The sequence below is a fragment of the Meriones unguiculatus genome, chromosome 1, assembly GCF_030254825.1.
Source record: "Meriones unguiculatus strain TT.TT164.6M chromosome 1, Bangor_MerUng_6.1, whole genome shotgun sequence".
Classification (NCBI taxonomy): Eukaryota; Metazoa; Chordata; class Mammalia; order Rodentia; family Muridae; genus Meriones; species Meriones unguiculatus.
Genome location: NC_083349.1, coordinates 188891259 through 188916682, shown reverse-complemented (window position 1 = coordinate 188916682; position 25424 = coordinate 188891259). Strand labels below are relative to the sequence as shown.

At 36.4% G+C, this 25424-nt stretch overlaps 1 protein-coding gene across 4 annotated transcripts in view; it reads left to right on the top strand.

The window, feature by feature from the left end:
* Positions 1-21820, top strand: part of Atm (ATM serine/threonine kinase) — an 89741-nt gene extending 67921 nt beyond the window's left edge. For all 4 annotated transcript variants that reach the window (XM_060373907.1, XM_060373906.1, XM_060373908.1 and 1 more), the window contains 19 exons: positions 455-574; positions 1980-2214; positions 2677-2844; positions 3619-3732; positions 4352-4566; positions 5118-5325; positions 6182-6295; positions 6545-6700; positions 7349-7487; positions 7600-7682; positions 9035-9175; positions 10616-10732; positions 12044-12193; positions 13272-13437; positions 14665-14751; positions 16683-16797; positions 17446-17509; positions 18925-19061; positions 19166-21820. In XM_060373907.1, the coding sequence (XP_060229890.1) occupies positions 455-574; positions 1980-2214; positions 2677-2844; positions 3619-3732; positions 4352-4566; positions 5118-5325; positions 6182-6295; positions 6545-6700; positions 7349-7487; positions 7600-7682; positions 9035-9175; positions 10616-10732; positions 12044-12193; positions 13272-13437; positions 14665-14751; positions 16683-16797; positions 17446-17509; positions 18925-19061; positions 19166-19349 (2713 nt within the window). In that variant the 3' untranslated portion in view covers positions 19350-21820. The remainder of the gene's footprint in view (positions 1-454; positions 575-1979; positions 2215-2676; positions 2845-3618; positions 3733-4351; positions 4567-5117; positions 5326-6181; positions 6296-6544; positions 6701-7348; positions 7488-7599; positions 7683-9034; positions 9176-10615; positions 10733-12043; positions 12194-13271; positions 13438-14664; positions 14752-16682; positions 16798-17445; positions 17510-18924; positions 19062-19165) is intronic.
* The last annotated feature ends 3604 nt before the right edge of the window (positions 21821-25424 follow it).

The following is a 25424-nucleotide window of genomic DNA, read 5'->3' as shown; positions in this document are numbered from 1 at the left end:
TCTGGAAGCGCAGCCAGTGAGCCTAACTTCTGAGCCATCTCTCCAGCCCCAAAATATGAATTTTTTAAACACCACTGACATCCTAAATCATATCTATCTATATATCTATATATATAATCATATATATAAAGTGGTTCTATTCTAAACACTTTGTCAGCCTTTTTCTATACATACTCTTAAAAGTAACTCCACAGGTGAAAAACAATAGCTGAATTCAGTAACAGAGTCAAGGATAAACAGACATAGCAGAACTGGGCTTTACATTTAGAACTGTACAGTCATAAGGCTAGTATTGGCCACATTGCTCTTTCACCATCACTATTGTTTGTGTGTATTAGGTTTTTTTTTTAGGTCAGCAACAAGCATATGCTAAGTACAGCTTAAACACAGAATTGAACTTCTATCCCCCTGAAAACTTGTTAGTTTCAGACAGTCTTCTCTCTCTTACTCCTAGAGTAAAAGAAGTTGAAGAGTTGTGTAAGGGCAGCCTGGAATCTGTGTATTCACTGTATCCCACACTTAGTAGATTGCAGGCAATTGGAGAACTGGAAAATATTGGAGAGCTTTTCTCAAGGTATGTGGTTTTGATAATCCTGAGGTGCATTGTTTGTGTTACCATTAGCATATGATAGGCATGATTTATTATTTGTTTTGTTAAGTGAGAACAGGTTTATTTTGGCTCATGGTTTTCAAAGGTTTCAGCCCTGATTAGCTGCTTCTATGTTGGCCTGAATAAGACTCTGTGTTGATGGCACATAGCAGGAGGAAAGGGAGAAATTTATTTTAAAATAAACTTGATACATTTATTAAAGTATGTGTAATAAACACATTTTAGATTCTTATCAACTGAAAAATGCAATGCCAGTAGGTATAACTTGAGAATTGAAATTGAAAGCTCTTTAGAACCTTCATTAATTTTAAGAGTATATAGAGGTTCCTTTGTCTACAGTATTTTAGATCTGTTGCTCTGATATCATTTGTGAGGGAAGTAGACATTTGGTTTTACGAACATACATTATTATTTCCGTCTCTGTGAAGCAACTAAAAGGATTTTTTACCTTTATTTTGCATCATTTTCTTAGTCTCCCTAGATCTTTTTTTTCTCTCAACGTAAGTCAGAGGTTAAGAGCACTGTCTATTCTTCCAGAGGTCCCGAGTTCACTTCCCAGCAACCACATGGTGGCTCACAACCATCTATAGTGTGATCTGATGCCCAATTCTGACATGGAGATGTACGTGCAGATAGAGCACTCATACACATGAAAAAAAAAATGACAAATAAACATTGAAAAAAAATGATAAGTAGTTAGCTGGATGTGGTGGCTCATGCTTCTAATCCCAGAACTCAGGAAGGCAGAGGCAGGCTGATCTCTGTGAGTTCAAGGCTAGCCTGGTCTACAAAGCAAGTCCAGGACAGCCAGGGCTACACAGAGAAACCCTGTCTCAATGAAGAAAAAAAAGATAATATAACTTATTTTATGCATGTGAAAGGCAAATTCTTCATTTAAATGAACTGTACACTCTGCATTTTCTATTGCTTTAATAATGTTTAGCAGATGGAATCTTTTCAAATGCCAGTTGTTTCTTCAATGAACTGATTTTTTTTGACAGCTATGCATAGTGTGATCTGTAGATGATTAATGAAGTTAATTGACTTCCTTGTTGCAAGGAGGACTAGAAGATTAGTCATGTTTTCATTATTGGTTTGAATATAGCATTCTCATCTCAGAACAAAATCTATGTAGAAAGGCTGCCTTTTAAGAATATCTTTTAAAGTACCCTTTATCTGTAACCTTCCTATTGACTTCCTAGGATCCTCAGTACATATTATTTTGCACTGTTCTAAATAGTTATTGTTATTTATAAGTTTATAAGAGTTCCTTGTATAGTGTACAGTGTCTTAAGTTTTAGGACTTAAATGTTTTTTTTGTTGTTTTCATTTGCACTTGCTCACTTAAGTTATGTGACTTGACTTTCAGGTCAATTACAGATAGAGAGCTCTCTGAAGTATATTTGAAGTGGCAGAAACACTCCCAGCTTCTGAAGGACAGTGACTTTAGTTTTCAGGAGCCTCTCATGGCTCTGCGCACAGTCATTCTGGAGATCCTCATACAAAAGGAAATGGAGACCTCGCTAGGAGGATTATTTAAGGACATTCTCACCAAACACCTTGTTGAGTTCTCTATTCTGGCCCGAACCTTCAAGAACACCCAGGTAAAAAGTTTGTAAAATTATGTCATCTTACTTCTTGGGATTTTTCATTACTCAAATACCAGAAGGTAATGTGAAGAAGAAATGAAAACTCGGACCAGACACTGCAGTATTGATGGGAAAAGATAAAACAAAACTTCCATATTGGAGTTAGACAAAACCTGAGTTTAAATCTTCACAAGACAATTAATTATTTTTTTCTCAGCCCCAGTTTCCTGTTTATACAATGTGAAGATACACAACCTACTATAATTTAATAATAACAATTCAGTGATTTCACACATGTGCGCCCACACCCACACATGCACGCATGAGCCATGTGTCAGGGAGACTTTGTTGTAAGTACGCAGGGAGCTAATAAGGTAGTCCCTGACAAATAGTGAAGTTCTCAGTGAAAGGTAGGTATGCTTTGGTTTTCAACCTTACTGGTCGTAGTATTTATTTCCACATGCACTTTCATTATAGCTCCCTGAAAGAGCAATATTTAAAATTAAACAATATAATTCAGCTATTTGTGGAGTCTCTGAGTGGCAGCTGGAAGAAGCACAAGTGTTCTGGGCAAAAAAGGAGCAGAGTCTTGCCCTGAGTATCCTCAAGCAGATGATCAAGAAGTTGGATGCCAGCTTTAAAGAGGTGCGTGCTTCAGTTGGCTGACTAGAGTAGCGTTTCAGTGTTACTGAAAAGCACTCTTGGGCTTCAGACTATGTCTGTAATAATTACATTAAGGTTTTGAAATACTGATCCATGAACAAAATAATATGAAAAGAGATTTTGAGAATTAATGTCAGAAATGAGACTTGGAAACCTTTTCTTATTTAAAAAAAAAAAAATCTATCAGTCTGTCTTGTATGTTCATTATTTATTGCAGGGCTAAGTTTTGTTTTTCTATAAAAGTCAATGAATGTTATGTTGGAAATACATACTTTGAGGTAGCAAGAAGAGAAATGTCTGAGAGAAGAAAAGTAGAAACGAGTTAGAACAGTTTGTCATTCCAAATGCTCTGAATATATCATTCAGTGGACAGTACAGGGACATTGTAGGGTTATGAATTATTTATTATAAAAAAGCTTTGGGTGCCAGTATAACTTGCTTAAATATTCCCTAATAGTATAGGCCCCAATATATGAGCTGGTTTTGTGCCCCAGTCTTTGCGTTGGCAAGTAGGTAATAATTATATGCCTAGTTTGTAGGAGTCCTGTGAAAATTATGAGTTTATATATATAAAGCTGTTGGAAGGATCCTGGCATTCTAAAGTACTCAGGAAATGTGAGTTGTTCCAATTAATAACAGTTCAGGGTGGCTATTTCATGAACTTGCATACTTAAAAGTTATATAGTAACAACATGAGTAAAAATATTTTTAATTGCTTGAGGATTTACATTTTAACATTTTTGCTTCCTTATACAGAATGATGCAGGTCTAAAAGTCATGTACACAGAGTGTCTGAGGGTTTGTGGCAACTGGCTGGCAGAAACTTGCTTAGAAAATCCTGCAATCATCATGCAGACCTATCTAGAAAAGGTAGGTTATTGCTGCAGCTTTGAATATTATTGTTTAGCATATACCTGATCCTTTTGTTAAGACCACATATATGTCAAAACCAAATGAAAGTGTGGTTTAATTCCTCAGCTCCTGCTGGGGCTCTGTGCAGTCCTTAGAGCAGAATGAAACAGAGTGCTTCAAAGAAGGAACAACTTTGAAAGCATGAATGTCTTCCATCTTTACACCCACCGCTATCTTTCCAGAAGTCATTTAGTCTACAAAATATCCTATTAAACATACATTCCATCACTGCTCTTTGTAGGTGGTCCAGCAACCCACAGGAAGGGTTAAGACTTCACTTCTCTAGTCCTCATTAACCTTACTGTTTCTCCTCTTTGTCATTTAGTGCCACTAATTTGGGAAATAGTTATTTCACTGAGTAAGTTTAATATGAAGAGAAAAATGTGGTTGTCTTTGATAGTAAAGAAAAAAAAATCTCTTCATTTTTGCATAGTTCATTGTAACTATTACCTGGTAAGGGTTCCATATCATCAAATTTTGCATTTGCATATATGTGAGTGGATTACCTTGATCTGAGAGTCTTTAACTATTTTCAGCACTTGTAAATATAATCTAAATGAATTGTATGTTGTTAAAGGCAGTGAAGGTTGCTGGAAGTTATGATGGCAAAAGCAGTGAGCTCAGAAATGGACAGATGAAGGCATTTCTGTCATTAGCACGGTTCTCTGATACTCAGTACCAGAGAATTGAAAACTACATGAAATCGTCAGAATTTGAAAACAAGCAAACTCTCTTAAAAAGAGCCAAAGAAGAAGTGGGCCTTCTAAGGGAACATAAAATTCAAACTAATAGGTAACTTTATGTCTATAAGTGATTGTTATATGTTCAGCTAAAGGGCTGTTTGCATGAAAAGTATGAATTGGACTTGTCATCTGAATCACAGTTTCAAATACTTACACTGGACTTTTTACAGTCTTTCTCAGTCCTCCAGTGGTTAATCACAACTTCAGGCAGTCTTCAGTACACTGACATATTCTAAGAAGAACTGGTGTCTTGGTTTAGCTCTTGGCAAAGTACACGGATGTTAGTTTGGTTTTGCTAGATACTGAAATTAAGTGTAGTTGACTTGCCTGCATGTTAAGTCTGCATTGGGTATTTGTGTGTTTGAAGTAAGCAGAGAATTAACTAAGTAGAATCCACTCTGTTTTGGGGGGTATGTAAGACCTATTATTTGCAATTTTGACAAGTCATTTAATTCCATTTATTATCTTTAGAATTGTCTTTTTTTTTTTTTTTTTTGCTTCGAGTAAACACCTTGTTTTTCATTTATGTTCTATAGTATGTATGATGTTATAGTTACGTAAAGTTTTGTGACTTTTGTGTTTGAATTTATCAAATGCAAGATACACAGTAAAGGTTCAGAGAGAACTGGAGCTTGATGAATGTGCTCTCCATGCGCTGAAAGAGGATCGTAAACGTTTCCTATGCAAAGCAGTTGAGAACTACATCAGCTGCTTACTAAGTGGAGAAGAACATGATATGTGGGTATTCCGACTTTGCTCCCTCTGGCTTGAAAATTCTGGAGTTTCTGAAGTTAATGGCATGATGAAGGCAAGTCTTACCCAACCTAGCATTTGAACATCTGCTTTAAAAACTGAGGCATAAGACCCGTCAGTGTCTGATTTTATACATCCCTATGTACCCCTCCCAATGGGTTTATTTCTCCACAAATAAGCTCTAAATGATGTAAGTTTGTAAAGAGGTGAGAGAATTTATGTTAGTGTTTTATCATCGCAGATGATGTAGAGGAGTACATAAAAGGGAATGCTAGACCGGAGAACAGAAACAACTAGAGACAGTGTGATCCTAAGCAAGAATTTTGCTTTGCTTTATTTATTCTTTTGAGAGATTTTTTTCCCCAATAGAGTAACAATTAAAAACTTTATAACATATGCAGGAGTACTTGTAAGTTTTTATTGAGAAAAATCTTAAGATATAGTCATAAAATAAATACATATTATCATTTAGTTTGGAATGAAAAGAATGATTAAGTCTCAAAATCAACAAAATAATCTATTCTATGGTATGTGTTAAACTTCAGTATTTCTGGCATGAAGGAAAAAGAACTTGTGTTTTGTTACCCACTGACTTCTTGGGAGTTGAGACCACAATAGGCCTCAGATCCACATTTGTCATCCTTGGAGTCACTGGAATGTATGTAGTGGTTAGCATACCAGCTCTGGATATAATTATTTAGGGCAAAGTATTTTTAGTGTCACTGAATCAGCCTAGGCTTCCCATTAGAAGAGCTTCAGATAAGCCAAGAAACGAGTAAAATTGTGTAGTTAGTAAAATTTTGGCAGCCACTAGGGTGTACTAGTAGAGGAACATTATTTTAGTATTATTATTTTGGCTTATATGTGAGAGTATATTACACATTTCTTAATTTTGCATTTTTTAATGGCAGAAAGATGGAATGAAGATTTCATCATATAAATTTTTGCCTCTTATGTATCAATTGGCTGCTAGAATGGGGACCAAAATGATGGGAGGCCTCGGATTTCATGAAGTCCTAAATAATGTAAGTAGACTTGAAGTCAAAATGTAATAACTACCTTTCTGTTACTGAAAATGGAAAATCATAATATTAAATTTTCTTTTTTAGATAAATTTTTCTCTTTTCTGATGTTCTTTTCTCTGTCTCTCATACAGACATACACACACTTACTGTATAATAATGACATTAACTTGAATTTTGATGTGAAGTAAAATGAAAAATGTATATAAAATTTTATTTGTATGAAACTAATAGTTACTAATTTTCTGATAGCTGATCTCCAGGATTTCAATGGACCACCCCCATCATACTTTGTTCATTATATTGGCCTTAGCAAATGCAAACAAAGATGAATTTTTGAGCAAACCAGAGACAGCAAGGAGTAGAATAACGAAAAATGCACCCAAAGAAAGCTCTCAGCTGGATGAGGTATTTGGATTAAATACAAGTACCTTTTTGTACGCGATGGTCATTCTTTCCTAGAATATTCCTTTCTTAATTCTCAGAGATTTTAAGAATGTATGTTGCTTTTTGTGGTATTTAGAGTCTAAATCCCTTATTATGATGATGCCACCCAAAACTGGTTAACACTTCCTAAACGTTTCCCAGCACATAAATAGCAGTTTGATTTTGTTTTTGCACAGCAGTGGGACAAAACAAACATTTTTTAAAAAGCTTTATTTATTTATAATGTGCATGAGTATCTGGACTATACCATGTATATATCTAGTGCATACAGAATCCAGAAGAGGATTTTGGATGTCCTGTACCTGGAGTTGCCATGTAGGTGCTGGATCCAAACCCAGGTCCTCTGAAAGAGCAGCAAGTACTCTTAGCCACTGAACCATCTCTCTAGCCACAGAAAAACAGATTTTTGAAAAGTGCCCAAGTTATTAACCTTGAATTTTTTATGTGTTTGTTTCATTTATTAGATGGGTGTTTTGTTTGTATGTGAGGAATTATATAGTCTTTCCATTGTCTAAATCTATGCATAAATTCTCTTTGTATAGCTCCAAAAAGTGGCTCAGTGGTTCTTATTCTCTCTTTGCTCTCTTTGTTCTTTGTTGTTGATGATAGGATCGAACAGAGGCTGCAACCAAAATAATACATACCATCAGAAGTAAGAGATGTAAGATGGTGAAGGACATGGAGATGCTTTGTGATGCCTATATTATATTGGCAAACTTGGATGCCTCTCAGTGGAAGACTCAGAGAAGTATGTGCCAAAGTATCGTTGCTGCTGTTCCAGCTTAACCTTCAGTCATATTCCTTAATTTACGGTTGTTGCTGAAATCTTTTTTTTTTTTTTTTTTTTTTTTTTAATGTAGAAGGCATCAGTATTCCAGCAAACCAACCAATCACTAAACTAAAGAATTTAGAAGATGTTGTTGTTCCCACTATGGAAATTAAGGTAATTTACCATTAACTTTTGATTTTTAATAAGACTAAACTACACATTAGAATAAGTTATTTGTAGATCTTTTTATGCATTCCAAATGGCTCATTATTGTAGTTTTGTGTTTCCTCACCTAGAGGTTGTCTGTATTAGATTTCCTTTGCCTAAACCTTAAAATAGTCAGGAGCTTTTCCTGAGAATTTCCATTGTTTTATTTTATTGTTATTTTAGCAGTAGGGACTGAACCTGGTATATGCTAGATAAGCCTTTTTATACTTTTAATTTTGAGGCAGGGTCTCAATGAGTTGACCTTGAACCTGCTCTGTAATTCAAGCAAGATGAGCTTGGCAATCCTGTCTCAGTCTCCTGAGTACTTGGGACTATAGACCTGTGGCCCATTCATTTTGTTTCACTTTATTTTATTATTCTTTTTAAGTGTATACATACGTGCATAAGTGTGGGTGTGGTGCCATAGTCACGAAACACTGTATCACTGAACTATACCTGAATCTTTTGGGGTTTACAGGTATATAACACTCTCTCTTTTTTGTTGTTTTGTTTTGTTTTTTAATGTATTGGTTGTGATGTAACATTGGTTGTGATGTAAATATATTATTTAGTAAAGCAACAGATATTATAGTACTTTGAAGTTGCTGCATGTACATATGAAATTTAGCTAATCACAGCTATTTCAAAGAGTACCATGTGGGCAGGCTGTATGTAACATTAAAAGTTGCCATTGTAGAAACTGATGAGTTAAGTACATGGTACAGCTCTCCTTCCAGTCATTAAGATTAGTGTTTTTGTTACTGAGTTTGACCCATTACTTCATCATGCAGATTCACAGCTATAAACTATGTTGTTTAACTGAATATTTCCTCTTCACTATTCAAAATTTACCTGATGTTCTTGTGAATTAAATAATTTCTTAGATTATTTAACATATGGAAATGACAACTAGGTTGTAATTTTCTCAGTAGTTTTACAGCAACACTGTCTAATTGACTTGAAATGCTGAAGTTCTATTAAAAGATGTTTCATAAAGTAAACTATATGTAATTTTAAAAATCTGGGTTGGCAAGATGCCTCACCACATAAAGACACTTGCTTCCAAGCCTGTAAACCAGAGCTCAACATTGGTACCAGTACAGTGACATACATGTGTGCTCAGCCAAATAGCAAGTGAATAAGCCAGTGTAATAAAGATCTATCCATGTCATTTATCCTGACTTTAATTAAACAAAATAAATTATAAGACTAGTTGTTAATCAGCAGCGTGTTTTCATTGTTCTGATTACTATTTATTATTTGTTTTTCTTCCATGTTGTTTATCTGACTTATAATAATCAATTGTCATAATTTATTAGGTTGATCCCACAGGAGAGTATGAAAATCTGGTGACTATAAAATCATTTAGAACAGAATTTCGCTTAGCAGGAGGTTTAAATTTACCAAAAATAATAGATTGTGTGGGTTCTGATGGCAAAGAAAGGAGACAGCTTGTCAAGGTAAGACTTCCTGTTTCTGGTGTAGTCCTTAGAGGGTTAACGACATCAGAGTCAGGAAAAACTTGAGTAGACGTTTTCTCTTGTTTCATTTGGCTGTCTGGATATAGCTTTATTCTGAATAATGACCAGTAGGAAACATTTGTGAAGTAGAAATGCAGTTTGCTAAACCAAACTGCTTTCTTACTGTGTTATCTTTCTCTGAAAGACTATTGTTTTTGGTTTTTGTGTTCTACTATTGTGGCTTAAAACCAGGGCTTTGCTCATGCTCATCAATTCTCTTCTTCTGAGTTACAGCCAAAGAGGTCTTGCTAAACTGTCTGGGCTGGGCTTGAACTTGGGACTCTCTTGCCTCAGCTTCTGGAGAGCTGAGAGTTTAGGTCTGCATTATGGGGCTCGGCAGGCCCTTGTGCAGTTGATTCGAGAGAAAGACTGTTACCAAGCTATACACACACCACGAGCTTGCTTGTGGAAAAAGCTTTTGGTGGTGATTAGAACAGATTTCAGGCCTTTGTTCAATATACTGGGCCTGATACTGTGCCACCTGCTACTCTACTGGGAAGTATCAGCACTCCTTGATTTGCACTGCTTGCAGATGAAATATTGCTTTAATCAGGTTCGGTTATTTGAGAAGCAGCTAAGAGAAACTTGGCCTAACAGAGCCATAAAAACTGAGCCCTAAAGAGAATGATACCCCAACCAAGGACAATGCATGGAGAGCACCTAAAACCCTGGCTCAGATGTAGCCCATAGACCCAGTCTCCAAGTGGGGCCTCTAGTTAGGGGAGCAGGGACTTTTCTCTGGCATGAATCAGTGGCAGGTTCTCTGATCACCTCCCCCTGTGAAGTACAGCCTTGCCAGTCCACAGAGAAAGACAATGCAACAAGCCCTGATGAGACCTGATAGGCTAGGGTCAGATAGAAGGGGAGGAGGACCTCCCCTATCAGTAGATTAGGGGAGGGGCATAGGGAGAGAAGAGGGAGGGAGGGTGGGATTGAAAGGAGAAGAGGAAGGGGGCCACAGCCTGAATACAAATTGAATAAATTGTAATAAATGATAAAAAATAGAGAAATGAAAGTAGAAGGCTCTAGAGATACAGGAATGGAAATACTGAAAAAGGGCAAATAGTTTATGATAATAGGGGATTGATCAATGTGTGAAATATCATGGTGGAATCTTTTCATCTATACAATAAATGCTAATAAAATAAAAGTTAAATAAAAACTTTATGAAATTAAAAACAAAGATAGAAACTTTGTCTTTTGTATCAGTCTGCTTCTCATTTTCATAGTTTTTTCTAAGTGAAAAATGGCAGTAGGTATTAATTACTTAAGAGACTCTGAAGAGGAGCATAGAAACTCAGATTGCCTTGTACTGTTCTTAGATGATGATGTGCCTGTAATAAAGTAAACTGTGCCTGTTTGTATCTGGTTGTTCTGAAGGGCCGTGATGACCTGAGACAGGATGCTGTCATGCAGCAGGTTTTCCAGATGTGCAATACACTGCTGCAGAGAAACACTGAGACGAGAAAGAGGAAACTGACTATCTGCACATACAAGGTAACTTATATTCATCCAAGGTAGCTTGTATTCTGGTGCTTCCCCAAGAAAAGTGTACTATTTGGACTAAGGATTAGCAAATGGTTTCTGTGAAGGAATAACTAGTAAATATTTTAGATTTGAGGTCCATTTAGGACTCTTGCATATTCTTTAGTTTTCACTTAAGACGTTTTAAAGCTGTAAAGACATGGCTTGCTCAGAGGCAGTACAGAAATAGACTGCTGGTTTGCTTTATAGGCCATAATAATTACTTAAAATATAAAATTTGCAGGTATTTTTACATAGATAGCTTTGAAAATAAAGTACAAAAATTACATGAATTTAATAAAGCAGTAGCAGGAATTGTGGTGGGAGAGGTGTGAACACAGCAAGAGCCATAAAAGAAGCTTCATCTCTTTTCCTGCAAATTTGACTAAGTGTTAGATTTAAAGCTGTTTAATATATAAAATAGTATTTGTTTCTTATTATTTTTGCACTTAAATATTTATAATGTACCATGATTTAAAAAACTATCTTAGTAAACTTTCTTATTTTTGTTTACAAATATATTTTTCTCTTCCTGAAATTAATAAGACTAAAAAGAGAAATTAATAAGACTCTAAACAAAAATACGGGGGCTGGAGAGATGGCTCAGTGGTTAAGAGCATTGTCTGCTCTTCCAAATAGACCTGGGTTTAATTCCCAGCACCCACATGGCAGCTCACAACTGTCTGTAACTCCAGTTCCAAGGGATCTGACACCTTCACACTGATGCACACAAAATAAAATAAAAATAAATTAAAAAAAAATACATGTAGTTAAATAATGAATGTATGTTAAAATTGAGACCACAGCCACATTCTAAATGAAACTCCCTAAGTTTCATGGGTAACAGAGGTGTTAGGAAAATAGCAGATGCACTCCTAGTTCCACTGCTCCAGAGACTGAGGCAGGAACATCACAAGTTCAAAGATCCCAAGCTATGTAATGAGGTCCTGTTTCAGAAAACAGTATAATGAAAACAGAGTTTATCCTCTACTAAATGAACAAATTAATTATGGATCAATCACAGGCAATGATGGATATCATTAACAGGAATGATCTCTCAGAGAATTGTGGGTACTGAGAGATGGGTGGTTTCTCTGAAATCTTAAGCCAAAGTTAGAAAGATCTTATTTTTTTGAGCCTAGGTTTATTCATGCTTTCTTCCAAAGGAGCTTTTTATCCTGTTGGCAGAAATGTTAGTAAATCCTGAGAAAATACTTTGTACTGATGATCATCAGTGGATCTTTAATGTCTTTCCATAATCAAAGGTTCTTGATTTCACCTCAGGTGGTTCCACTCTCCCAGCGAAGTGGTGTTCTTGAGTGGTGCACAGGAACCATCCCTATTGGTGAATATCTTGTTAACAACGAAGAAGGTGCTCATAAAAGATACAGGCCAAATGATTTCAGTGCTTATCAGTGCCAAAAGAAAATGATGGTGAGTTCAAGGTTATTTAATGTTTATAAAGATACCAAATATTATAAAATACAAAACAATATAGTCATGAGATAATTATTGAAGATACTAAGTAACAAACAAGACATAAATTTACCAGGATGAATGTATGTGGGAGTGAAATAGGAAGGTTTTTATGCAATATGAAGTGCCAACCCTTTCTTCTTAGAGACACAAACATTGAGCTCCCGGGTGTTCATAGGGATAGATAAGGAAAATGGAAAATTTTTAAGGTTTGCTGAAGAATGAAGTTACATTGCAGAAAAACTGGAGATGATAATATTAAGTTAATTAAGCTAGGCTCAGACAGATGTCTGATTTTTCAAATTTGTGGTTCTTAGATTTTAAACAGTATGAATGAATGTATAAAATGATGAAAACAGAACTGAAATTGCTAAAGGATTCATAGAGGAGTGTAACAAGGTAGGAGAATATGTTCAATATATAACATATACCTGGATGAAATTTTATTAAAGTTAAGTAACAAACAGTATACAGAAAGCTGTGTTCTAAGCAGTTTTCTGGATAGTAAGACCAGCTGCTGTGTTTGGATTTAGAAGGATTCAAGTGAGGATGTTGAGTGGGAAATGGAGTGGCACAGCACTCAAGTTAGAGGTGTCTGGGCCAAAGTAGGAAGTCATTGTCAAATGGATGGATACTAAACTTACTGAAGTTGATAAACTTTGCTTCAGGAACGTATTCCACAGAGAGGTTTTAGAGGACAGAAGTCTGATGTCTCCATCCTGTCACAGCACTCATGCTGTGGCACCATCTGAAACTATTGGGAGCCTCCTCTGGTTTCTCCTGTGTCATTCCATCTATATTACAAGACTCTTCAAATTAGAATTTAGTTAAAAAGCAGTCCAAGAGATAGGATTCTAACAAGATTATCACTTAAAGGCTTTCCTGACTGAATTGCTAACCTCCTGGATGTAGAATGTCTTTTTTTATCTTTTAGTCCCCTATAATCTATTAGCTATTTCATCTAGAAGCATTATGGATATTAGTTGAATGACATAAGTGTAATACTGAGAAAGTATTATAAATATTCTGTTTAAAGGAAGTGCAGAAGAAGTCTTTTGAAGAGAAATATGATACCTTCATGACTATTTGCCAAAACTTTGAACCAGTTTTCCGTTACTTCTGCATGGAAAAGTTCTTGGACCCAGCTGTTTGGTTTGAGAAACGATTGGCATATACACGCAGTGTGGCCACGTCTTCTATTGGTAATCCCTGTATATCTTACGTGTTGATTACATACTGCATTCTGTCTTATAAGAGCATAGTAGTGGTGGTAATAGTAGTTGTTACTCAAACTATCCTCACAATGAAAAAATAGTGTTTGTTCATGCTGATTGTTAGCTTCTAACTATCTTTATAGACAAGAATTCTACTCTGAAGTAGAAAAATAAACAAGTTTTGTTTTAGTTTTAATATAGTGAAAGTGGTTTGTTTTCTCTCCCTTCAATACGGATTCTTTGAGATATTCTTTGGCAATAAAACCTTTGATATTGCCATTTGACTTCCTTAGTAGTCTTCTGCCAATGATTCATTCTGCTTAATATAATCTCAGAACAGAAATTGTGGTATATGTTTAAATACTTGTTATACAACATATATTTTGACTTTTTAAATTTTTTATGAGATTGGGATAAAATTAGTTAAATAAAGTTAGTTAGATAAAGCAGCTAGCAAAATCCTAGAGTATGAGAACTATTAGATGTCTGGCTCATGTCTCAAATAGACTGTTTCACTTTAATTTGCAACTAAAACAGTTTATTCTGCCACTGTTATACTGTATGTAATGTGGCAGGGCATGCATAGTCGGTGGTTGTGGGAACCTCTTCTGCCTTGAAAGTCTAATTGGATTAAAGCATTTTGGTTTATAAACAAGAAAGCAGGCTCAGTTAACAGTACAGCCAGCCAGGCATGGCGGCACCCTTATTTTCTACCCAATGATTTTTCTGTAACACTGCGTGCTTTCTCTCATCAGGTTAAAGGTATTTTAGGGTGTGTCATTATCTGTCTTAAAAAATAGAAATGCAGTTATGCCTGGACAGGCACCTGGCGAAATAAAGTAGCCATCAGCTTCTGGTCAGCATAGCTCATCAAGCAGAGGAAAGTCTCCCTGTCAAATAATGAAGTTACCTATCAGTGTATCTCATTTTGTAAGAACACTTAATAAAAGGTTGAATGTACTGCACTGGCCTAGGGTCTCCAGCTTTAACCACACTAATTTCAGAGAAAATCTATGCTTTTTAAAAAAGAGAAAATATTTATATGTATTAAAGTATCTAGCTAGATTTGACTTAAACTCTACATGCTATTTACTGTATAATTTCCGTTAAGCAGCTTTAAAGTCGATACTTAAAAATTGCATAGACTCAATGGTGTTAGTCGAGATTGTAGTTGAATGTGTGTTGGAGATTTCACATGGTTGATTTTCCCCCTAGTTGGCTATATCCTTGGACTTGGTGATAGGCATGTACAGAACATCTTGATAAATGAGCAGTCAGCAGAACTTGTACACATAGATTTGGGTGAGTAATAAAAGATACCTATCTTTCATTAATATTTAGTCATCAATATTTTGATAAATGTTTAGTCATAATATTTTGCCTGTCAGCATATTATAAATATAAGGAGGTCAGACACAGCAGCAGAAATACATGGCTTTCACGGCCTGGAATCCCAGCACTCGGGGAGGCAGAGGCAGGCGGATCTCTGTGATTTTGAGGCCAGCCTGTTCTAAAGAGAGTCCAGGACAGCCAAGGCTACACAGAAACCCAGTCTTGAAAAGCCAAAAAGAAAAAGGAAAGAAAAAAAGACTTGTTTTTCTTAGGCTAAAGTACCTGTGAGAGGAGTCGCTATTTTTACCTGTGACGATGAGTAAATCTCACTGTAAGAGGTGGTAGTTGAGTCAGTCTTCAAGAAAAGAAGGGTGATTGAGAACATGGAGAACTAAAAACTCCATGGGAGGGGTAATTAATAAGGGAAGCTGTAGAAATGGTGAGGTTCTAAATATTGCTGGAGGAAACTTTGCCTGTAATTAAGTAGCTTGAGACAGAGAATGATAGTGAATTAGTAAAAAAAAAAATAGGCTGAAGAGTTTTGATTTTTAATCTGTTAAATGGTGGAAAGTGAAAAATACTTAAAGAGGAGACATTCATGTTTGAACTTTAGGTAATTTTCTGAACTGGAACTAGGATTTGAAGACATTTTTTTAGTAGGTTGTACCATTGAAGTTAGTTGTGCAGAGTGCTAGGGGGATTTCCAGACATCCAAAGCATGTAACAAAGGAATAAAGCAGATTTCATTAAATATTAAAAATGCGTTTTGCACATTATTTCAAAGAATTAGTGAGATTTCCAGATGGCAGCGGCAACATACTGTAAAAAAAAAGAGTTTGGATGTGATGACGAGTCCATGATAGACATGCTGAGTCACTGGGCTGAAGATGGAAGCATTGGGAATGCTGGTGTTGAAAAATTAAACCAAATTGGGCTTTTGAGTCTCATGACTACTATAATCCCAGCATTTAAAAGGCTAAGGCAGGAGGATTGTTATGAGTTCAAGGACAGCTTAGGCTAGATAGGGAGTTTCAGACCAGTCTGGGCTATGAAATGGACCCCCATCTCAAAACAAAAAGAAAAGTAAGTATCACAAACCAAAAGGAGGGGTTTCTTTGTCACTGAGCCATCTCTTCAGTACATCAAAGGAAATGGTTCAAGGTTCAAGAAAAAGCATCTTTCAACCCTTGAGAGAAATCTTTCAAGCTACAGGAGGAAAATATTCCATGAGGGCAATAATAAAGTCCAGTCAGTATTAACTGCAACAGAAAGTTGGAGTGAATGCAAGTGTGATTTTATTAATATAATCCATTTGATATGACAGAATTATAGCAGTAAGCAAATTAGTGGTTGTTAGATGAATGGGGATATGTGTAGAGATTGACAAGCTCGTTGAGGAAAGAGGGCTATAGAAGGGCCATATGAGGGATTCCTTGGTGATGGAATGCAATGTGTCTTGGCTGTACCAATGTTTATATCCTGGCTGTGATACTGTACTGTGCATTATTTCTTAGAATTGCATGTGAATCTGTAATTACTTCAAAAAAGCATGTGAGTCTGTATCTCTAAACTTTTTATTTAAAATGTTTTAAAACATTTAATACATCAGTCTTTACATTTTAAACATACCCATTACCCTTTTAAAAATCATCCTTTAATGTGCATTCATTTGTCAAGAAGCTGTCACTTTTGCATTTATAGACGGTAGAGCTGAGGTAGATAGGGAAAGGAAAAATAGAATAATACATACTTTATATGTGTGTGTGTGTGTATATTCATATCATCCAGGAATAATAGAGAATCAGTGATATTATTTGCTGCCTTTACAAAACTAAAATGTACTTATGGAAATAGTGTATCAGCCCAGCAGACTTGCTTGCCTCCTATTTCTTTTATTTTAGGAGTGGCTTTTGAACAGGGGAAGATCCTTCCCACTCCAGAAACAGTTCCTTTTAGACTCAGCAGAGATATTGTGGATGGCATGGGCATCACTGGTGTGGAAGGTGTCTTCAGAAGGTAAGGGAGGGAAAGCAGACAATTTTGGCTATCAAAATTATTCAACTAATAGATTTAAATAGATGATGCAAAGTACTTTACAGTACAAAGGAAAAGACGCTAGGTACAGGCACTAATAGTTCTTTTCAGCCAGCTGGGACTTAATTCAGCATGACATGTGTTATCATGCCTAGCCTTCTCTAGGAGAAGCCCTTTTATGCTGTTACTCAGTCTTAGTTGACTCATTTTTGCCATTTTGTTGATGCTCATTCTTTTGGGTATTAAGGAGATGATAGTTTTATCTGAAAGAACAATGTTCCAGTATAACTCCCACCTATAGATTTTATTGTTCCTTCTAGTTTTCCCAGCAATGGTTCATAATCTCAGCTTGTTAAAAAGTAAGTTAATACTTGCCTCAGTAATAAGACAAAGTATTTTATAGTAGTACTGCCTTCTTTTATAAGTGCTGAGCTTAGGAAATAGCCACACATATATATTTGCATTTGTATTAATTTCTGGAGCATATTTTAAATGTCATCTTAGTCAACTATTCTGCTCTTTGAAATGCAATTTTGGGAATACTGTATTTATAAGTGCATGTAGGCAAAGATGGATTGAAATATTGGTGTGCTTGCAAAATTCACATTTGTGATGTGTTTCACCTTGCAGGTGCTGTGAAAAAACAATGGAAGTTATGCGCAGTTCTCAGGAAACTCTGCTAACCATCGTAGAGGTAAAGTATGCGTAAAGACATCTGGATCCCTTTAGCAGCCAGCCTGCCTTGTTAGAAGGTCACCCATGTAAAGTGGTGCTGGGCAGCAGCAGAAAGGGGCACAGTGGGCATTTTCATACATCACGAAGTTTAGGGTCAGGAATGGTTCTCGTCCTCTCAGGTTTCTTGTAATATTGTATAGTTGTTAAGTAATCTTCAATTTTCAATAATAAATAAATGAGCCCTTCGACATCTTAGACATCGCACGTGGGCCTGAAAAGATGACTCAGGTGTCAAAGTGCTTGCCCTCGAGTGTGAGGGCCTGAGTTCGGATCCCCCAAATCCATGTGAAAACCTAGCATAGTTTACAGTCCCAGCACTGAGGAGGCAGAGATGGGCCTATCTCTAGGACTCACTGGCCAGCCAGTCTAGCCAAATTGGTGAGTTTCTGGTTCAGTGATAGCCACTGTCTCAGAAAATAAGAAGAAAAGTGATTGAAGAAAACATCTGCCATTAACCTCTGGTCTCCAGTCACACCCACATAATATGGTTGTGTGCAAACACATAGTTATATCTGTATGCATTCCATGTGGGATTACTTTGAGATTGATTTCCGTGAAGAGAAATCAGTAATGTATATAATTTCCACTATAAATTTCAGAGGTAATTTAGATGGAAATCAGAGTATCAGCATTATAGTGGCAAGCGTAACTGAAGCAAGGTTTGCTGCTGAGGCTTCTGCAGTGCCCATCTGCTGTTTAGATTTGCTGTGGCCTGCAGAACATACACATTTAAATCAGGGTCATCATTTCATGTTGCCCCAGCACAGAGAATGAAGAAAGATTTATTTCCAATGCTTACAATGTTAATCCTACCCAGCTGCGAGCTGTGCACCTCAGGCAGTCGTTTGTGAACCTGGTAAGGATGTGTGAGATAAGAACTGGGCTGTTTCCTGCACAGGGAAATACAGGAAGTAGAGGACAGGCCTGGGTGCACACAAGTAGCATCTTTACTGCTTCTACAGAGTAGATGCTGACTGAGTCCAAACCAAATTTCTAGGGATGATGTAGGAACATGGGTGTTTTGTAAATGATTTCTCCTGTGCAGGCAGGGTTAAGTTATTCGTGTTTCCCTGGCACTAACTGTTAAATCTGTGATAACAAGTTGGAGCTATGTCCTTTAGAAGATTAACAGTTTGCCACAATGATCTGGGAAATTATTTCTATCTCCATTTGTAATACCTGTATCACTTTAGAACCACACCCCACCCCTGTAAGACAATCCAAATTTCTGAGAGTCAGTTGCTGTGTTTTTCCTAATATTGAAGAACAGTTTTCCATTTGCCATTGCTTGTTACTACTGTTATTTTATAATGTGGTTGCTACTGTTTTTAACTATACATAATCCAAATGCACATTTTGTTTTGTTCTGTTTAGGTCCTTTTGTATGATCCACTCTTTGATTGGACTATGAATCCTTTAAAAGCTTTGTATTTACAACAGAGGCCAGAAGACGAGACTGAGCTCCATTCTACCCCCAATGCAGATGATCAGGAATGCAAACGAAGTCTTAGGTGGGAGATTTTAGAAAGGACCTATTGCTAGTTACTTAGATTTTCTTATTCCCAGGCCCTTAATGGTTGTACCTCAATGTAATCTTTGTGTTTCTTATCATTAGGGACACCGAGCAGAGTTTCAACAAAGTAGCTGAGCGTGTCTTGATGAGACTGCAAGAGAAACTGAAAGGCGTGGAGGAAGGCACTGTGCTCAGTGTGGGCGGACAGGTGAACTTGCTCATCCAGCAGGCCATGGATCCCAAAAATCTTAGCCGGCTTTTCCCAGGATGGAAAGCTTGGGTGTGACTGTCAGCACAGGAATGACTCTTAAACTCAAGACTTGAGGAAGTACACTCTCCGACCATATAGGGAATTATTTAAGTGAATAACTGCTTTTACACCAGTTTTCTACTAGATTCATCAGCACCAAAATATTAGTATTTCTGCTCTCGCGTGTTACAAGTAATCGTTACTCAAAATCGACCCTTAGGGTGCATGTTGACCCTTAAGATCATGCTTCTGTTACTACAGTGGGATCACCAGTATACACATGAACTGCAGACAGCAGGTGTAGCAGGGTGAGCCTTGCTTGTGGTGTGCACTAAGACAACTTCATAGTTTCTGCTCTGAACAATCTTTAATTAAAGCATGTTTCCAGAGAATATGAGTGTCACACGTAGGAGTAATGAAGTACTTAATAGTACCGTGAAAAGGGGCTTCTTTAAAGTTATAACTGACAGCGTATTGTGGGAAACCCACATTAAAATGAACGTTGGGCTGGAGTGTGGCTCAGTGGTAGAATATGTGCCTTACCTGTATGAGGACCCATGTTCCAGACCAGAATTTCAGATTAAAGAGAGAAAGAAAAGAGCATGTTGAAAGCAAAGTAGTCAAGGTTGAACATCTTAATTCCAAAATCCAAAACATGAGATGTTTCAATGTCCAAAACTTTGTGACATTGGGCACACTTCAAACTTTCAGATGAGGCACATAGCTAGTCTGCACAAATGCTTTACAATTGAAAATATCTAAAACCAGAAGCAGCTCTAGTCCTCAGCATTTCGAGGAGGGACACTGACTAAGCCTGCACTTAAGTAATGTTCTGATTACAAAAAAAAGAAAAGAAAAAAGAAAAAGAAGAATGACAAAAGGGGAAAAAAATCTAAAAACAAAGAAATGTTCTGATTTCAAGCCAGGTATGGTGGCATACCTCTTTAATCCCTGTACTCCAGGGGATCTCTGAAATCAAGGCCAGCCTGGTATAAAGAGCAAGTTCAAGGACAGCCAGGGCTGCACAATCTTAGGCTATTTGCAAGCCTAAGATTCTTTTAAAAGAATGTGTGTGTGTGTGTGTGTGTGTGTGTGTGTGTGTGTGTATGTGTTTGTGTTTTTTATTGTTGACATATATATGTATACATACACACACAAAGCCAAACTCCACACAGCCAAACTGTTAGGAAAATTATCCTGCATTTCAACTTTCCTTCTTTGTGTCTTTTGTCAGTGTTGCTTAAATGGATATTTGTTATCTACTGAGTGTAGTAAATAAGAGAATGTGATGACCTTAGAATGTCTTTATGGAACTGTTGACATCTTCATGAATAGAGGATGATATTAGCTAATGACGGCCAGCTGAGTAAATTTGTAATTTGTTTTTGTAGTTAATCCACTGAAGAGGTTGGAATAACATAAGTGATCCATTCTTCACCCTTGAATGATATGCCACCCACACATATTCTATTCAGATTTTATCAATGGCTTTAAAAAGAAAAAACTAGACCATATTTCTTCAGATAAACCTAGAAGCAGCTAATTGAAATGTCAAAAAGATTACGTTAGAAAATATTTTGACAAGCTTGAGTAAGATGGGCAGTAACCAGGAGCCAATGACAGATGCTTAGATTTACAAGTATTAAAAATCAGGTATTTTCTTTATGCTGAGAACCTGACTTGTCTCTCAGCAGCACCTCCGATTGTTACAACAAAACCTTGTAATATTCATGGTGTTGTCCCAGATTATATCCAGAGAAAGTGAAGGCTGGAGGAAGGTTACTTGCTTAAGGTCAGAAAACACAGCACATTTTACTCAGAAGTCTAGTCCTTTTCTAGAGAAGCTGCTAGAAAAGGAAGTTAGACAGCTAATGTGTCTGAAGGAAGGGGAGGCAACAGCCCCTCTACCAGCTCTGTGCTCTTGTACCCCTTCAAAGTGGTCTCCAATCAGGCCCTAAAGCTAAGGTCATCATAATGTTCACATAAAACAGGGGAAAAATTTTTTTTGCACCTAGAAATCATCACAAATTTAAGATAAAAGGAACGAAAGCAAAAAGGAAGAATTTTGGCACCTTAAGGTTTATAATAACCATCTTTTTAGGTAGAAGGCCAGTATGAAGTAGACAAATGTGCCATTTCAAATGTTTCAGTTGCACTTTAATGATGTATTTTATGTAGATTTGTTTTCTCAGTTACACTGTTAGCTGAGTCACCAGATGTTTTTAATAAAGAACTCTACAAGTACATGCTAAGTATATGAGCATTTGTGCACTCTATGAAATACTGAGTGTTCCGTGTGCAGCTCACAGTTAGGCCAGAGGAGAGTGGCTGCTGCTGCCCTGTGACCGCAAGCCTATGTGTCTGCTGGTTTTTAATTACCTTGTAACAGGAAGGCAAATGAATAACGTTCATTACTCTAGCTTATAAAGTGATCTAGTTGATATTTCTCAAATCTAAAAAACTAACTTGTACTGGGATATGACAAATAAAGATCCTAGTATCCTAAATGTGATGTTTCACTTTGTCATGTTGTAAAATTCATTGCTCCTGAGGGTCTCATGTTCCTCTGTACAGCTTCTGGCAAAAAATGAGTTTTGTATACAGTATAGTCAAAGTATCCCGAGAGATTGGGTTCAGAATTGGTAAAGATCTCATATAATGAAAATTATTCCTCGGGATAAAAACCTGTACTTTGCTCTAACAGGACATGTGGTTTTATGTGTAGGAGAGGAGTAAGAGCTAGATAGTTAATATATTGTTCAAAAGCAGAAGTTCTAAACCAGGTAACCTCTGCCTTGTTTATATTTTCAAACTAAAAAATATTTTGTTCCGTTAGGTACAAAATGGTGTTGCCTTCATTTGTAACAACTAGGGACGCAAAACTTTTCACAGGTTTTGGGGGTGGGAGGTTTGTGTGTTTGTTTCTCTGTTGAAGAGTCACAGTGACTGAATAACAGTTTCTGCTTTTCTCTTTTGGCTGCTTGTTATCTTTGCTAAATCTTGTTTTCTCTCTTGTCACTTATTCATTGTCATCACTGTTTTCAATGATGGTTAAATCTCTGAGGACTTTCCTTCATTCCTATACCTTCTTAAATATTACTCAGTTCTTAAGAGTTTTTATTGTATAAATCTTGCATACTTTATTACATTTTTTTTTTTCCTGGGCACCTTCACGGTTTTGATACACTATCTTTTCTCATTATCATTTGAAATTTTTTACTTACTCTCCACTGATATTTTAATCTAGTAACCAAGATAAAGTCTTATTCTTTCTGAAAACATATGTGGGTTTGTTTAGGTTAGTGGTTCTCAACCTTCCTAATGTTGCAGCCCTTAAATATAGTTCTTCATGCTGAGGTGAACCTCGACCATAAGATTATTTTGTTGATACTTCAGAACTGTAATTTTGCTACTGTTATGAGTGGTAATGTAAATATCTGTGTTTTCTGATGGTCTCAGGTGACCCTGGGAAAGCGTCACAACCCAGGAGTTGAGAACTGCAGTTTTAGGTGAAAAATTAAAAATATTTTTCCCTTCCAGATTTAATTACTTTTTTGTAGCTTTATCTTTCTTTCCTCTTCTGGCTGCATCCTCTGCTTGATGCAGTGATCATGGAAGATATAAGCTGTCATGTTTGAACAGTCCTGTGGCTGATAGCTAACACTCAAGTGCCAGTGTTTTCCAATTTCCTGTAAGGCTTTGTCACTTTTCTTGTTAAAGAAATTTCTTTTCATCCCTGGACTGCTGTGAAGTTTTGTGCTGAGTTAACTGTTACTACACACACTGAAAATGACTTTTTTTTTTTAACGTGCTACTATCATGCTCACACTGTTAGGTTTTCTAAGATTAAGAAACAAACAAACTTTTAACATTTGGGAGGTGATGGAACCACCTTTAGGAGCTGGGCCAGTACAAGAAAGTTAGGAGAGGGGCGGGTTATGCTCTTTGAATTTATAAGATGGAACCCTTTGTCTCTTTGTGTCACTGCTCCGTATCTTTGAAAAGTTTCAGCTTTGCAAGACAACTTGCTTCCTGGCATGATACTGCCTCAACACAGAACCTAAATGAAGGAGTCTTATTGTTTACCACATACATTTGTCCCTACAACAGAATGCCATCATAATAAACATGGGAATATAGACATCTCTTCAGAACTCCATTTTTAGTACTTTTAGATATAAAACCAGAAATGGAGTGGCTGGTACTTTTTGGTTTTGGCCTTTTTTTTTTTTTTTTTTTTTTTTTTTTTTTTACATTCACCTTTTACTCTTCACAATGAGTAGGTTGAGATTGACAATATATACCACAAACCCCAGTAATTCAGAAAAAGAAATTATTTACTTTCCATCCGTTTTCCAGAAGAAGATGATCTATTGATGAGAGATGTTTAAGTCACCGTTAACTGCATTTATTTGGATATGTCTGTCTCTTTATGTTAGGTAATAGTCATCCTTGCTGAGGATAGAGAAGTTAGAATGCCTTGCTCTGTTCTTAGAGTTACTGTTTTGAGGTTCATTAGTTTGCCGTGAGATCAGAGGTGTCATTTTCTTTCTTAGGTCTGGATAGGTTAAGCCAAAAATGACTATATGTGGGCTGAGTTTCATCCTGCTATTACCTTATGTAACAGAAACTGAAGGCAAATCCATTCACGGTAGTTAGTTAGAAGTAAAATACCTTAGAATAAATTCAGCTGAGGCTCTGAAAAACCTCTACTATGAAAATTATAAAACATTGAAGAAAGTCACCAGAGAAGTCTAAAGATGAAAAGTATGTCTGTTTATGGTTGGAAGAACTAATATTGCTAAATATTCATAACAGACAAAAAAATTATAGAGCTTGTCCAATCCTTTTGAAAATACCAGGAACATCCTTTAGAGAACTAGAAAATCACAAAATTCATATAGAACTACAAAACCAAAACAAAACCCTGTCAGTAGCTAACAACAATAAAAAACTTGGAAGTATTAGGAGACATGCTTGAGTTGCAATAATGAAAACTTTATTGCCCTACAAATAAAGCACACATACCCCACCAAACTGATTCTACACAGATGTTCCCAAAAACATAATGTTGGCCCAGAAACAATTTTCTTATTTCCATTGGTTCTGATAAACTATATTTTAATGCAGATTAAAATTTGATTCTGTATCTCACCCTATACCAAAATCAACTCGAATGTGTCAAAACCTAAAGATAAGATATAGAACTGTTACATGAAACATAAGATGGTAATGAGTAATGGTTTTCTTAAGTGCCCTTAATGCACAAAAAACACTGAAAGTGACAGACTGGGGAATCGCCAACTAAAATGCTCATGTGAAGCAACAAAACCAAAATTATAAGAGTGGAGAGACAGCTTACAAATTGAGGATAAAAATACTTGCCAACCCTTCATCTGAAAAGAGTCTAATCAAGAATACATTAAAAAAACCTTTAAAAATATTAAAAGTCACAAAACAACAAGGTGCCATCATACTCTAAACAAAATGCACATTATCAAAAAAAAAAATGTGTGTTAATATGGGGGAAAGGAACTCATAATCCTGATGGAAGGACAGTTGGATAGCCAAAGAGAAGCTGCTCTGTGATCCAACAGCATCACTAACAGGTATATTTCCAAAGGAAATTGATGTCCCAAAGAAATCCGTGCATTTCCTCATTCGCTGTAGCACCGTGTATCCAAATGCACCAACCTAAAGATGGAGACATCAACTGCCCTGATTTGGTTGGTACACATTGTAGAAATACTGTGAAATACACCGTTTTCCATAAATGTGTAAATCGTTACCTATGCATAGTTTACAAATTCTTCAGTGGACAGTTCAGGAAAACAAATAAGCAAAGGCCGTTTGGATATGGACTGTTCAGTGAGTGAACTCTTCCCTGACCAACTGTACTAAAAGCAAAATTATTTTGAATTGAATACCTAAAATATCTTTATTTTAAGTGTAATTGTCAAGACAACTACAGTTTATCAGAATACCAGGAAGAACTATGCACTGGCCAGTGTAGTATTTCTTTAGCCTTCCTTAATATATATATAATATATAATATATATATATATATATAGTAGTCAGAATGAGTAATCTCTTAGCTGAAAAATGGGCTTG